General features: G+C 48.8%; 1 protein-coding gene across 1 annotated transcript in view; it reads left to right on the forward strand.

The window, feature by feature from the left end:
- The window catches only part of LOC144597537 (coiled-coil domain-containing protein 170-like), a 73,848-nt gene extending 64,225 nt beyond the window's left edge, over positions 1 to 9,623 (forward strand). Inside the window, exons 12-14 of the mRNA XM_078407016.1 lie at positions 6,726 to 6,938; positions 8,365 to 8,601; positions 9,428 to 9,623. Coding sequence (XP_078263142.1) covers positions 6,726 to 6,938; positions 8,365 to 8,601; positions 9,428 to 9,613 — 636 coding nt within the window. The 3' untranslated portion in view covers positions 9,614 to 9,623. The remainder of the gene's footprint in view (positions 1 to 6,725; positions 6,939 to 8,364; positions 8,602 to 9,427) is intronic.
- Positions 9,624 to 13,794: the final 4,171 nt, after the last annotated feature.

A 13,794-nucleotide genomic window follows, 5' to 3' on the forward strand; every position in this document is an offset into this window, starting at 1 on the left:
ATTCGGCCCTTCAAGCCAACACCACCATTCAATGTGATCATGGCTGATCATTCTCAATCAGTACCCCGTTCCTGCCTTCTCCCCATACCCCTTCACTCCGCTATCCTTAAGAGCTCTATCTAGCTCTCTCCTGAAAGCATCAAGAGAATTGGCCTCCACTTCCTTCTGAGGCAGAGAATTCCACAGATTTACAACTCTCTGACTGAAAAAGATTTTCCTCATCTCCGTTCTAAATGGCCTACCCCTTATTCTTAAACTGTGGCCCCTGATTCTGGACTCCCCCAACATTGAGAAGTTGTTTCCTGCCTCTAACGTGTCCAATCCCTTAATAATCTTATATGTTTCAATAAGATCCCCTCTCATCCTTCTAAATTCCAGTGTATACAAGCCTAGTCACTCCAGTCTTTCAACATACGACAGTCCCGCCATTCCGGGAATTAACCTAGTGAACCTACGCTGCATGCCCTCAATAGCAAGAATATCCTTCCTCAAATTTTGAGACCAAAACTGCACACAGTTCTCCAGTTGTGGTTTCATTAGGGCCCTGTACAACTGCAGAAGGACCTCTTTGCTCCTATACTCAACTCTTGTTATGAAGGCCAACATTCCATTGGCTTTCTTCACTGCCTGCTGTACCTGCATGCTTCCTTTCAGTGACTGATGCACTAGGACACCCAGATCTTGTTGTATGTCCCCTTTTCCTAACTTGACACCATTCAGATAATAATCTGCCTTCCTATTCTTACCACCCAAGTGGATAACCTCACACTTATCCACATTAAACTGCATCTGCCATGCATCCGCCCACTCACACAACCTGTCCAAGTCACCCTGCAACCTCATAGCATCTTCCTCACAGTTCACACTGCCACCCAGCTTTGTGTCATCTGCAAATTTGCTAATGGTACTTTTAATCCCTTCATCCAAGTCATTAATGTATATTGTAAATAGCTGCGGTCCCAGCACCGAGCCTTGCGGTACCCCACTAGTCACTGCCTGCCATTCTGAAAGGAACCCATTTATCCCCACTCTTTGTTTCCTGTCTGCCAACCAATTTTCTATCCATTCTGCCAACCAATTTTTTATCAAGTCTACTCTGCCATTCAATCATGGCTGATCTCTCTCTCTCTCTCAACCCCATTCTCCTGTCTTGTCCCCATAACCCCTGGTACCCGTAATAATCAAGAATCTATCAATCGTCACCTTAAAAATATCCATTGACGACCTCCATAGCCTTCTCTGGCAATGGATTCCTCAGATTCACCACCCTCTAACTAAAGACATTTCTCCTCATCTCCTTTCTAAAGGTATATCCTTTTATTCTGAGGCTGTGGCCTCTGGTCCTAGACTCTGGTCCTAGACTCTTCTCCACATCCACTCTATCCAGGCCTTTGACTGTTCGTGATGTGAACCCATCCGCTCTCACGCACCATACAGAGTTCAGTATTTACCATGGAGGAGAGGATGGGATTGCTCAGTTAATCCCCTCTCCAATGCTACACGCGGTGTGACATCTGGAGATGTGACATTTAATATGTGGTGTTGACCCCAGAAGGATAATATCACTGCATCTGAGTAATTGATGGGCAGATTGCTGTAAAAGGTCTCCCGACTTGGGTTTCTGTACATATTCTGGTCAGGTGTACCCTTACATAGGACTGGGTTAATGCTGTTAGATTGAGGTAAACAATGTACATCCGTGCTGTTGTTGTAAGAAAATAACTGGCGATGCTGGTACAAATCGAAGGTATTTATTTCACAAAATGCTGGAGTAACTCAGCAGGTCAGGCAGCATCTCCGGAGAGAAGGAATGGGGAATGACCAGTACAAACAAGACGGTCTGCACCTGAGCTGGAATGGAACCAATATCCTTGGGGGAGTGTTTGCTAGTGCTGTCGGGGAGGATTTAAACTAATGTGGCAGGGGGATGGGAGCAGGAGCAGAGAGACTGAGGGGTATAAAATGAGGGTAGAAGCAATAGGTAGCAAGGTGAAAAGTAAAAGTGGCAGGCAGACAAATCCAGGGCAAAAATCAAAAAGGGCCACTTTTCAACATAATTGTATAAGGGGTAAGAGTGTTGTAAAAACAAGCCTGAAGGCTTTGTGTCTCAATGCAAGGAGCATTTGTAATAAGGTGGATGAGTTGAATGTGCAGATAGTTATTAATGAATATGATATAGTTGGGATTACGGAGACATGGCTCCAGGGTGACCAAGGCTGGGAGCTCAACATCCAGGGATATTCAATATTCAGGAGGGATAGACAGAAAGGAAAAGGAGGTGGGGTAGCGTTGCTGGTTAGAGAGGAGATTAACGCAATAGAAAGGAAGGACATTAGCTTGGAGGATTTGGAATCGATATGGGTAGAGCTGCGAAACACTAAGGGGCAGAAAACGCTAGTGGGAGTTGTGTACAGGCCACCTAACAGTAGTAGTAGAGTCAGGGATGGCATCAAACAGGAAATTAGAAATGTATGCAACAAAGGTAAAACAGTTATAATGGGTGACTTCAATCTACATATAGATTGGGTGAATCAAATTGGGAGAGGTGCTGAGGAAGAGGATTTCTTGGAATGTATACGGGATAGTTTTCTAAACCAACATGTAGAGGAACCAACGAGAGAGCAGGCTATTCTAGACTGGACATTGAGTAATGAGGAAGGGTTAGTTAGCAGTCTTGATGTGCGTGGCCCCTTGGGCAAGAGTGACCATAATATGGTTGAGTTCTTCATTAGGATGGAGAGTGACTTAGTTAATTCAGAAACAACGGTTCTGAACTTAAAGAAAGGTAACTTTGAGGGCATGAGACGTGAATTGGCCAAGATAGACTGGCAATTGATTCTTAAAGGGTTGACGGTGGATATGCAATGGAAGGCATTTAAAGACCGCATGGATGAACTACAACAATTGTTCATCCCAGTTTGGCAAAAGAATAAATCAGGGAAGGTAGTGCATCCGTGGCTAACAAGGGAGATTAGGGACAGTATCAAAACAAAAGATGAAGCGTACAAATTAGCAAGAAAAAGCAGCCTACCAGAGGACTGGGAGAAATTCAGAGTCCAGCAGAGGAGGACAAAGGGCTTAATTAGGAAAGGGAAAATAGATTATGAAAGAAAACTGACAGGGAACATAAAAACTGACTGCAAACGCTTTTATAGATATGTGAAGAGAAAAAGATTAGTTTAAAAAAATGTAGATCCCTTGCAGTCAGAAACAGGTGAATTGATCATGGGGAACAAGGACATGGCAGACCAATTGAATAACTACTTTGGTTCTGTCTTCACTAAGGAAGACATAAATAATCTGCCAGAAATAGCAGGGGACCGGGGGTCAAATGAGATGGAGGAACTGAGTAAAATTCAGGTTAGTCGGGAAGTGGTGTTAGGTAAATTGAATGGATTAAAGGCCGATAAATCCCCAGGGCCAGATAGGCTGCATCCCAGAGTGCTTAAGGAGGTAGCCCCAGAAATAGTGGATGCATTAGTGATAATTTTTCAAAACTCTTTAGATTCTGGAGTAGTTCCTGAGGATTGGAGGGTAGCTAATGTAACCCCACTTTTCAAAAAGGGAGGGAGAGAGAAAACGGGGAATTACAGACCAGTTAGTCTAACATCGGTAGTGGGGAAAATGCTAGAGTCAGTTATTAAAGATGGGATAGCAGCACATTTGGAAAGTGGTGAAATCATTGGACGAAGTCAGCATGGATTTATGAAAGGTAAATCATGTCTGACGAATCTTATAGAATTTTTCGAGGATGTAACTAGTAGAGTGGATAAGGGAGAACCAGTGGATGTGTTATATCTGGACTTCCAGAAGGCTTTCGACAAGGTCCCACATAAGAGATTAGTATGCAAACCTAAAGCACACGGTATTGTGGGTCCAGTATTGATGTGGATAGAGAACTGGTTGGCAGACAGGAAGCAAAGAGTAGGAATAAACGGGTCCTTTTCAGAATGGCAGGCAGTGACTAGTGGGGTACCGCAAGGCTCAGTGCTGGGACCCCAGCTATTTACAATATATATTTATGATTTGGACGAGGGAATTGAATGCTACATCTCCAAGTTTGCCGATGACACGAAGCTGGGGGGCAGTGTTAGCTGTGAGGAGGATGCTAGGAGGCTGCAACGTGACTTGGATAGGTTAGGTGAGTGGGAAAATGCATGGCAGATGCAGCATAATGTGGATAAATGTGAGGTTATCCACTTTGGTGGCAAGAACAGGAAAGCAGACTATTACCTGAATGGTGGCCGATTAGGAGAAGGGGAGATGCAACGAGACCTGGGTGTCGTGGTACACCAGTCATTGAAAGTAGGCATGCAGGTGCAGCAGGCAGTGAAGAAAGCGAATGGTATGTTGGCATTCATAGCGAGGGGATTTGAGTATAGGAGCAGGGAGGTTCTGCTGCAGTTGTACAGGGCATTGGTGAGACCACACCTGGAGTATTGCGTACAGTTTTGGTCTCCTAATCTGAGGAAAGACGTTCTTGCCATAGAGGGAGTACAGAGAAGGTTCACCAGATTGATTCCTGGGATGGCAGGACTTTCATATGAAGAAAGACTGGATAGACTCGGCTTATACTCGCTGGAATTTAGAAGATTGAGGGGGGATCTTATAGACAGGTCAGGTTAGATGCAGGTTAGATGCAGGAAGATTGTTCCCGGTGTTGGGGAAGTCCAGAACAAGGGGTCACAGTTTAAGGATAAGGGGGAAGTCTTTTAGGACCGAGATGAGAACGTTTTTTTTCACACAGAGAGTGGTGAATCTGTGGAATTCTTTGCCACAGAAGGTAGTTGAGGCCAGTTCATTGGCTATATTTAAGAGGGAGTTAGATGTGGCCCTTGTGGCTAAAGGGATCAGGGGGTATGGAGAGAAGGCAGGTACGGGATACTGAGTTGGATGATCAGCCATGATCATATTGAATGGCGGTGCAGGCTCTAAGGGCCGAATGGCCTACTCCTGCACCTATTTTCTATGTTTCTATAATTCCCTGTTTTCTCTCTCCCTCCTTTCTTACAAAGTGGGATAACATTAGCTACCCTCCAATCCACAGGAACTGATCCTGAATCTATAGAACATTGGAAAATGATCACCAATGCGTCCACAATTTCTAGAGCCACTTCCTTGAGTACCCTGGGATGCAGACCATCAGGCCCTGGGGATTTATCAGCCTTCAGTCCCATCAGTCTACCCAACACCATTTCCGGCTTAATGTGAATTTCCTTCAGTTCCTCCGTCACCCTAGAACCTCTGCCCACTAGAACATCTGGGAGATTGTTTGTGTCTTCCTTAGTGAAGACAGAACCAAAGTACCTGTTCAACACGTCTGCCATTTCCTTGTTACCCATAATAAATTCACCTGTTTCTGCCTTCAAGGGACCCACATTTGTCTTAACTAATTATTTCCTCTTCACATACCTAAAGAAGCTTTTACTATCCTCCTTTATATTCTTAGCTGGCTTACCTTCGTACCTCATCTTTTCTCCCCTGTATTGCCTTTTTAGTTATCTTCTAATGCTCAGTTTACCAGTTTACCAATCCTCTGGCTTCCCGCTCATCTTTGCTATGTTATACTTCTTCTCTTTTATTTTTATGGGCACCATCTCTGAGGAAGGATGTGCTGGCTCTGGAGAAGGTCCAGAGGAAGTTTACAAGAAAGATCCCAGGAATGAGTGGGTTAACCTATGATGAGCGTTTGTCAGCACTGGGCCTGTACTTGCTGGAGTTTAGAAGGATGAGAGGGGACCTCATTGAAACGTACAGAATAGTGAAAGGCTTGGATAGTGTGGATGTGGAGAGGATGTTTCCACTAGTGGGAGAGTCTAGGACTAGAGGTCACAGCCTCAGAATTAAAGGACGTTCTTTTAGGAAGGAAATGAGGAGAAATTTCTTTTGTCAGAGGGTGGTGAATCTGTGGAATTCTTTGGCACAGAAGGCTGTGGAGGCCATCAGTGGATATTTTTAAGGCAGAGATAGACAAATTCTTGATTAGTACAGGTGCCAGAGGTTATGGGGAGAAGGCAGGAGAATGGGGTTAGGAGGGAGAGATAGATCAGCCATGATTGAATGGCGGAGTAGACTTGATGGGCCAAATGGCCCAATTCTACTATTTTTTATAACCTTATGAAAGGTAGAGCCCATATGGCCTATTGTTGGCTGGGGAAGAGGTGAGAGTGAAGGGATATAGGAATGCAAACAGTGGAACTGGTAGGACCACTAGGGTGAGGGAAGGAAGGGAGAAGGAATGCAGGGGTTACTTCAAATTAGAGTAATCAACGTTCATACCGCTGGGGTGTAAGCTGCCCAAGTGAAATATGAGGTGCTGTTCCTCCAATTTGTGTGTGATCTCACTCTGTGTAGTTTAGTTTAGAGATACAGCGCGGAAACAGGTCTATCAGCCCATCGAGTCTTCGTCGGCCAGCGATCCCTGCACACTAATACCATCCGACACACTGGGGACAATTTATAATTATACCAAGCCGATTAACCTACAAACCGTTATGTCTTTGGAATGTGGGAGGAAACCGGTGCACCCAGGGAAAACCCACGCAGGTCACGGGGAGAACGTACAAACCCCATGCAGGATGGAACCCAGGTCTCTGGCGCTGTAAGGCAGCAACTCTACCGCTGTGCCATGGTGCCGCCCTCTGGTGTACTGTTCTGTGTTGTATTTACGCTCGAAGCAATGGATGCCCTGGTTTCTCTGTCTCACCCCCACCTCTCATCGACAGGTGACGTCTCAGAGGGAGAAGCTGGCCAGCAGCAAGCGGCACATCCAGCTCCTGAGCGGCAAGCTGAGTATGCTGGAGGGCGAGGCGCAGGCCAGTGCCAGCCGCGGGGAGCAGCACAATGCCCTGGCACAGCTCCAGCACACGGCCGACAAGCTGCAGGCAGAGCTCGACCTGGTGAAGAGCAGCAACCGCCGGCAAACCAACGCTCTGCGGGTGAGGGCCCAACTCCGGCCAGGGATCCCGTGTGGAGATCTGGTGTATGGGGATCCGGTGTGAGATCTGGTGTATGGGGATCTGGTGGGGATCCCGTGTGGAGATCTGGTGTATGGGGATCTGGTGTATGGGGATACGGTGTGAGATCTGGTGTATGGGGATCCCATGTGGAGATCTGGTGTATGGGGATCTGGTGGGGATCTGGTGTATGGGGATTCCGTGTGGAGATCTGGTGTATGGGGATCTGGTGTATGGGGATCTGGTGTATGGGGATCCGGTGTGAGATCTGGTGTATGGGGATCCCGTGTGGAGATCTGGTGTATGGGGATCTGGTGTATGGGGATCTGGTGTATGGGGATCTGGTGTATGGGGATCCGGTGTGAGATCTGGTGTATGGGGATCCCGTGTGGAGATCTGGTGTATGGGGATCTGGTGGGGATCTGGTGTTTGGAGATCTGGTGTATGGGGATCTGGTGTATGGGGATCTGATGTATGGGGATACGGTGTGAGATCTGGTGTATGGGGATCTGGTGGGGGTCTGGTGTATGGGGATCCTGTGTGGAGATCTGGTGTATGGGGATCTAGTGTATGGGGATCCTGTGCTGATCCTGTGTAAGGGGTCCAGTGAATGGGAATCCATTGCGGAGGGGGCTTGGTGTGAAGGGATCTGGTGCAGGGGATCCCGTGTGTGGGATCTGGTGTGGGGGTCTGGTGTGGGATCCCATGTGGGGATCATGTGCAGGGATCTGGTGTAAGGGATCTGGTGTGGGGATCTGGTGTAAGGGATCTGGTGTGAGGGGTGTGATGTGGGGATCTGGTTTAGGGGGGTCTGGTATCGGGATCTGGTGTAGGGGATCCCATGTGGGGATCTGGTGTGGAGGGGTTTGGTGCGAAGGGATCTGGTGTAGGGATCAGGTGCGGGAATCTGTTGACCTATGTGAGGGGTCTAGTATAGGTGATCTAGTGTGGAGGAGCCTTGTGTACAGGGGTCTGGTGTGGGATCTTGTGCTGATCCTGTGTGAGGGATCGAGTGTATGGGGATCCAGTGAGGAGGGGCCTGGTGTGAAGGGATGTGTTGTATGGATCTGATGATGAGGGATCTGGTGAGGGATCTGATGTCAGGGATCTCATTGTGGAGGGATCTGGTTCTGAGATTTACCATGTGGGATCTTGAGGGATCTGGGTGCTGGGAATCTACTGTAGAGGGATCTTGTGTGGGAATCTGTTGCGGAGAGATTGGTATGAGATCTGCTGAGGGGTTGGTGTGGAGAGATCGTGCCGGATGTTCAGGTGCGGGGGATGTCATGGCCAAGCGTGGGCAGGTGGGACTCGTGTGGATGAGGCATGTTGGTTGGATGGACGGGTTGGGCGGAAGGGCCTGTGTCCATGCTATGTGACTTCATGCCTCTGTTCCATCTGTCGCAAGGCAAAGAGCGAGGAGCAGGCCAGGACCATCGAGAGGCTGAGCGAGTCTCTGGAGAAGGCGGAGGCCATCAAAGAGAAGGCGGCGCGCAAGGTGGTGACGCTGGCGTCCGAGCTGGGCCAGGCGGAGGAGGGGGCCTGGGAGAGCGGCGCTAGGGCGCGGCATCTGCACGAAGCCCTCAGCAACGAGCTCCGCTCCACCAAGGGTGCCCTGGAGGAGGTGGCCCGCAGGGAGAGGCAGGTGGGTGCTACAGATTAGAAAGATACATAGAAACATAGAAAACAGGTGCAGGAGAAGGCCATTTGGCCCTTCGAGCCAGCACCGCCATTCATTGTGATCATTGCTGATCATCCACAATCACTAACCCGTGCCTGCCTTCTCCTCATATCCCTTGATTCCACTAGCCCCTAGAGCTCTATATAACTCTCTTTTCAATTCATCCAGTGAATTGGCCTCCACTGCCCTCTGTGGCAGAGAATTGCACAAATTCACAACTCTCTGGGCGAAAAAGTTTTTTTCTCACCTCAGTTTTAAATGGCCTCTCCTTGATTCTTAAACTTGACCCCCTCATTCTGGACTCCCCAACATTGGGAACATTTTTTCTGCTTCCAGCTTGTCCAGTCCTTTTGTAATTTTATATGTTTCTATAAGATCCCCTCTCATCCTTCTAAACATGAATATGCAATGTTTCAGGTCGGGACCCTTCTTCAGACTCTAAACAGTCCCGACCCGAAACGTCACTCATCCTTTTTCCCCAGAGATGCTGCCTGACCCGCTGAGTTACTCCAGCACTCTGTGAAACGTCACCTATCCATGTTCCCCACAGATGCTGCCTGACCCGCTGAGTTACTCCAGCACCTTATAACATTGGTTAGCATGGACTCAGTATGCTGAAGGGCCTGTTTACTTGCTCCATGCAGTGTATGACAGGATGTAGAAACACTTCCCAATCACAGTCTGCTGTGCCGGAGCGTGTGAGCTGAAGGGTCTGTCCCAGTGCTGTACCGTTCTGTGCTGGGGGTGAGTGAGTGAGTGAGTGAGTGAGTGTGTGCTGTGTTTTTCTCAGCTGGTGAATTTCCGGGAGTTTGTGGCCAGAGAGCTGGGATTCAACACCAACAGTATGGCGGTTCCAGACGAAGAGATCTACCGTCGTCTGGTGTGCGTCTCCCAGCCCCAGGGCCGGCCCGGTGGCTACGGGGGCTCCAGATCCCCTCCCAGCTGGGACACGGTCCGCGGGGGCCACAGTGCCTAGCGCACACCTCACCACACACAAACCCCTCCACCCTGACACCTATCCCCCCCACTCCCTGCCCCCTGCCGCTGTGTCTGACCCCCACTCCCTGCCCCCTGCCGCTGTGTCTGACCCCCACCCCCTACACTTCACCGCCGTCCATCACCTTATCATCACCCCTCCTGCCCCCTCTGTCCCCCTCCTCTCTGCTCACTCGCCCCCTCTTCTCTCTCTACCCCACCTCCGTCACGTCTCACTCATCACAGGGACAATAGACAATAGACAATAGACAATAGGTTCAGGAGTAGGCCATTCAGCCCTTCGAGCCAGCACCGCCATTCAATGCGATCATGGCTGATCGCTCTCAATCAGTACCCCGTTCCTGCCTTCTCCCCATACCCCCTCACTCCGCTATCCTTAAGAGCTCTATCCAGCTCTCTCTTGAAAGCATCCAACGAACTGGCCTCCACTGCCTTCTGAGGCAGAGAATTCCACACCTTCACCACTCTCTGACTGAAAAAGTTCTTCCTCATCTCCGTTCTAAATGGCCTACCCCTTATTCTTAAACTGTGGCCTCTTGTTCTGGACTCCCCCAACATTGGGAACATGTTTCCTGCCTCTAATGTGTCCAATCCCCTAATTATCTTATATGTTTCAATAAGATCCCCCCTCATCCTTCTAAACTCCAGAGTCTGCTTGCTTCACAGATACAGCATGGAAGCAGGCCCTTCAGGCCGACCAGCAATCACCCCTTCATACTAGTTCTATGTTATCCCACTTTCTCATCCACTCCCTGTACACTGGGGGCAATTTACAGAGGCCAATTAACCTGCAAACCTGCATGTCTTTAGGATATGGGAGGAAACCGGAGCACCCGGTCACAGGGAAAATGTGCAAACTCCAAACAGACAGCACCTAAGAGGGAAGGAGGGGGGAGGAGCACAGAGGGGGGAGAGGCAAAGGGAAACAGAGAGAGAATGGGGGGAGGCAGAGGTAGAGACAGGGGGAAACAGAGAGAAGATGGAGATGCAGAGGGGGGAGAGGGAAGAGATGCAGAGGAGGGGAGGAAAGGTGGGAGAAACAAAGCAGGGAGAGACGGGAAGGGGGGAAATACAAGGGGAGGAGAGAGAGTCGCAGAGTGGGATAAAGATGGATGGGGAGGAAAGGGAAACAGGGGGAGAGAGAAGAGGGGATAAAGGTGGGGGAAACAAAGGAGTGACAGTGGGGAAGGAGACTGAGGAGGGGGGAGTAAGAGTTTGGGGAGATGCAAAGAGGGGACAAAGCATGGAGGTGGAAATGGGGTGAGACTGAGGAGGGGGGAGTGAGAGTTGGTGGGTGTGGAGCAGAAGTCTGTGTGTGTGTGCTGTGACTCTGAACATTGTGATCACCTCTACTTCTTCAGTTGTCCTGTTTAAACATAGTTGCCTCACCTGGTCCATTAAACCTGGAGCCGTTATTCCAATAAAAAGCTATTCTAGCACATTTGGACTAAACATCTGAGCTTTCCTGAAACAGTTTAGAGACGTTTAGTTTATTGTCACATGTATCGAGGTACTGCGAAAAGATTTTTTGTTGTGTGCTTTCCAGTCAGCAGAAAGACTCTACACGATTACAATCGAATTTTCCACAGTGTACAGATGCAGTTTAGTTTAGTTATACAACGTGAAGTCCGAACCGACCAGCAATCTCCACACACTAACACTATCCTACACACGAGAGACAGTTTACAATCTTACAAAGCCAATCAGCCGACAAACCTGTATGTCTTTGGAATGTGGGAAGAAGTCTCGGAGAAAACCCACGGGGCCACAAGGAGAAGGTACAAACTCCGTACAGACAGCGACCGCAGTCAGGATGGGACCCGGGTCTCTAGCGCTGTAAGGCAGCAACTCTACCGCTGCACCACCGTGCAGCCATTGACAGGATAAAGGGAATAGCATTAGGTGCAAGAGCATGGTTCAAGTAAGAAATGCTGCTGTTCAAATAGAGATTTAAAAGAGTGGACCAATGTTTCCATGCTCTATTTGTAAATTCTAAACTACACCCACATGTTAGATCTCAGACCTCTTCAACAACTGTTCTTTACCGCGGGAAAATAATCAGTGTTTTTGTCCTTAATCTGCCGGTTACGTGCGGTGTCTTTACGAATCGGCGGCCAGGAACAGGTTTGCAATATTGAAAAGCAGCTTAAAAATGAAGGTGCAAGAACTATATGTAACACAGGTCAGCTATTCAAAAACAACACGTTTTAATAATCACACCGAGTAGATTGTAATTAATCAGCAGTGGAATAATGCTTCCCGCTGTGTTTGAGTATTGAGTGCCAATGTAGTGATGTTTACCAGGGCTGGTCTGAGCGAGAGGCAGAGCAAGACAGGCGTAGTGGGAGTGTGGCCTGTGTTTGTATTTGGGATATGTGGCTCTTTCTTGGATATTTTTTTAGCAATACTGAGTGGAAACAGGCACAGTGGGCCATTGGGTCCGTGCTGACCTGTACACTAGTTCTATCCTACACAGGGGGGCTGTCTGAATGGAGTTTGCACGTTCTAAGGGTGTTCTGGTTTCATCCCACTTACCAAAGATGTGTCTGAAAAAGAGTCTCGATCCGAAACGTCACCTATTCCTTTTCTCCAGAGATGCTGCCTGACCCGCTGAGTTACTCCATCTTTGTGTGTCTGTATTCCGTTTAAACCAGCATCTGCAATTTCTCCCTACACCAAATACGTGCAGGTTTGTAGATTAATTGGCTTCTATAAATTGTCCCTGGTGTGTAGGATAGAACTAGGGTACGAGTGATCATATCATTGGGCGACATTGACTCGATGGGCCGAAGGGCCTGTTTCCACACGGTAGATTAAAAACTAAATGAAACTAGATGTCACCGAATATTCCAGCAAACCTCTACAGATGGATTAGTTTAGTTTATTGTCACGTGTACCGAGGTACAGTGAACTGCTTTTGTTGCATGCTAACCTGTCAGCTGAAAGACAATACATGATTACAATTGAGCCATTCACAGTATAGGTACTTGATAAGGGAATAACGTTTAGTGCAAGGTGAAGCCGGTAAAGTCTGATCAAAGATAGTCCGAGGTTCCCCGATGAGGTGGTTCAGGACTGACTCTGGTTGTGGCAGGATGATTCAGTTGCCTGATAACAGCTGGGAAGAAACTGTCCCTGAATCTGGAGGTGTGCGTTTTCACACTTCTGTACCTTTTTCCCGATGAGAGAAGAGGGAGTGGCGAGGGTGTGACTCGTCCTTGATTATGCTGCTGGCCTTGCCGAGGCAGCGCGAGGTATAAATGGAGTCAACGGAAGAGAAGTTGGTTTGCATGATGGTCTGGGCTGCGTCCACAATTCGCTGCAATTTCTTGTGGACTGTAGAAAGTATCCTGACTGGTTGCATCATGGCCTGGCAGGGCAATTCCAACGCACAGGAACGCAGGAGGCTGCGGAGAGTGGCGGACTCAGCTACCGTGGGGCAGGAGGTACAGAAGCCTGAGGTCCCACACCACCAGGTTCAGGAACAGATACTTCCCGACAACCGTCAGGTCTTGAATTGACCTGCACAACCCTAATCCTATCTCAACGGAACCCTACCATTTGGGTTGCCAACTGTCCCATATTAGCCGCGACATCCCGTATTTTGGGCTAAATTGGTTTGTCCTGTACGGCACCGCCCTTGTCCCGTATTAGTAGGGTTGCCAACTTCCTCACTCCCAAATAAGGGACAAAGGGTGATGTCACCGCCCCGCATCCCATGTGACCTCACCCAGCCAGCGGCCACGTGTTCCCGATCCACTAATGGCGGCCGCCCAGGCGGTGACATCACCCTTTGTCCCTTATTTGGGAGTGAGGAAGTTGGCAACCCCTAACTACCATCGACCTGTTTTCTAATTGTGTTTAGTTTTTTGCAGTGTTTTCTCTTTTCACTGCTTGTAAAATGTACTTGTAATGTATGCGTGATATTTGTTCCTGTGTTGTCCATGTGTCTGTGATGTTGCTGCACGCAACATCTTCATTGCAACTCTACCCCACCCACCGTACTCTACCCCACCCACCCACCGCTCTACCCCACCCACCGTACTCCACCCCACCCACCCACCGCTCTACCCCACCCACCCACCGCTCTACCCCACCCACCCACCGCTCTACCCCACCCACCGCTCTACCCCACCCATCCACCCACCCACCGCTCTACCC

Source organism: Rhinoraja longicauda, chromosome 10 (assembly GCF_053455715.1).
Source record: "Rhinoraja longicauda isolate Sanriku21f chromosome 10, sRhiLon1.1, whole genome shotgun sequence".
NCBI lineage: Eukaryota > Metazoa > Chordata > Chondrichthyes > Rajiformes > Arhynchobatidae > Rhinoraja > Rhinoraja longicauda.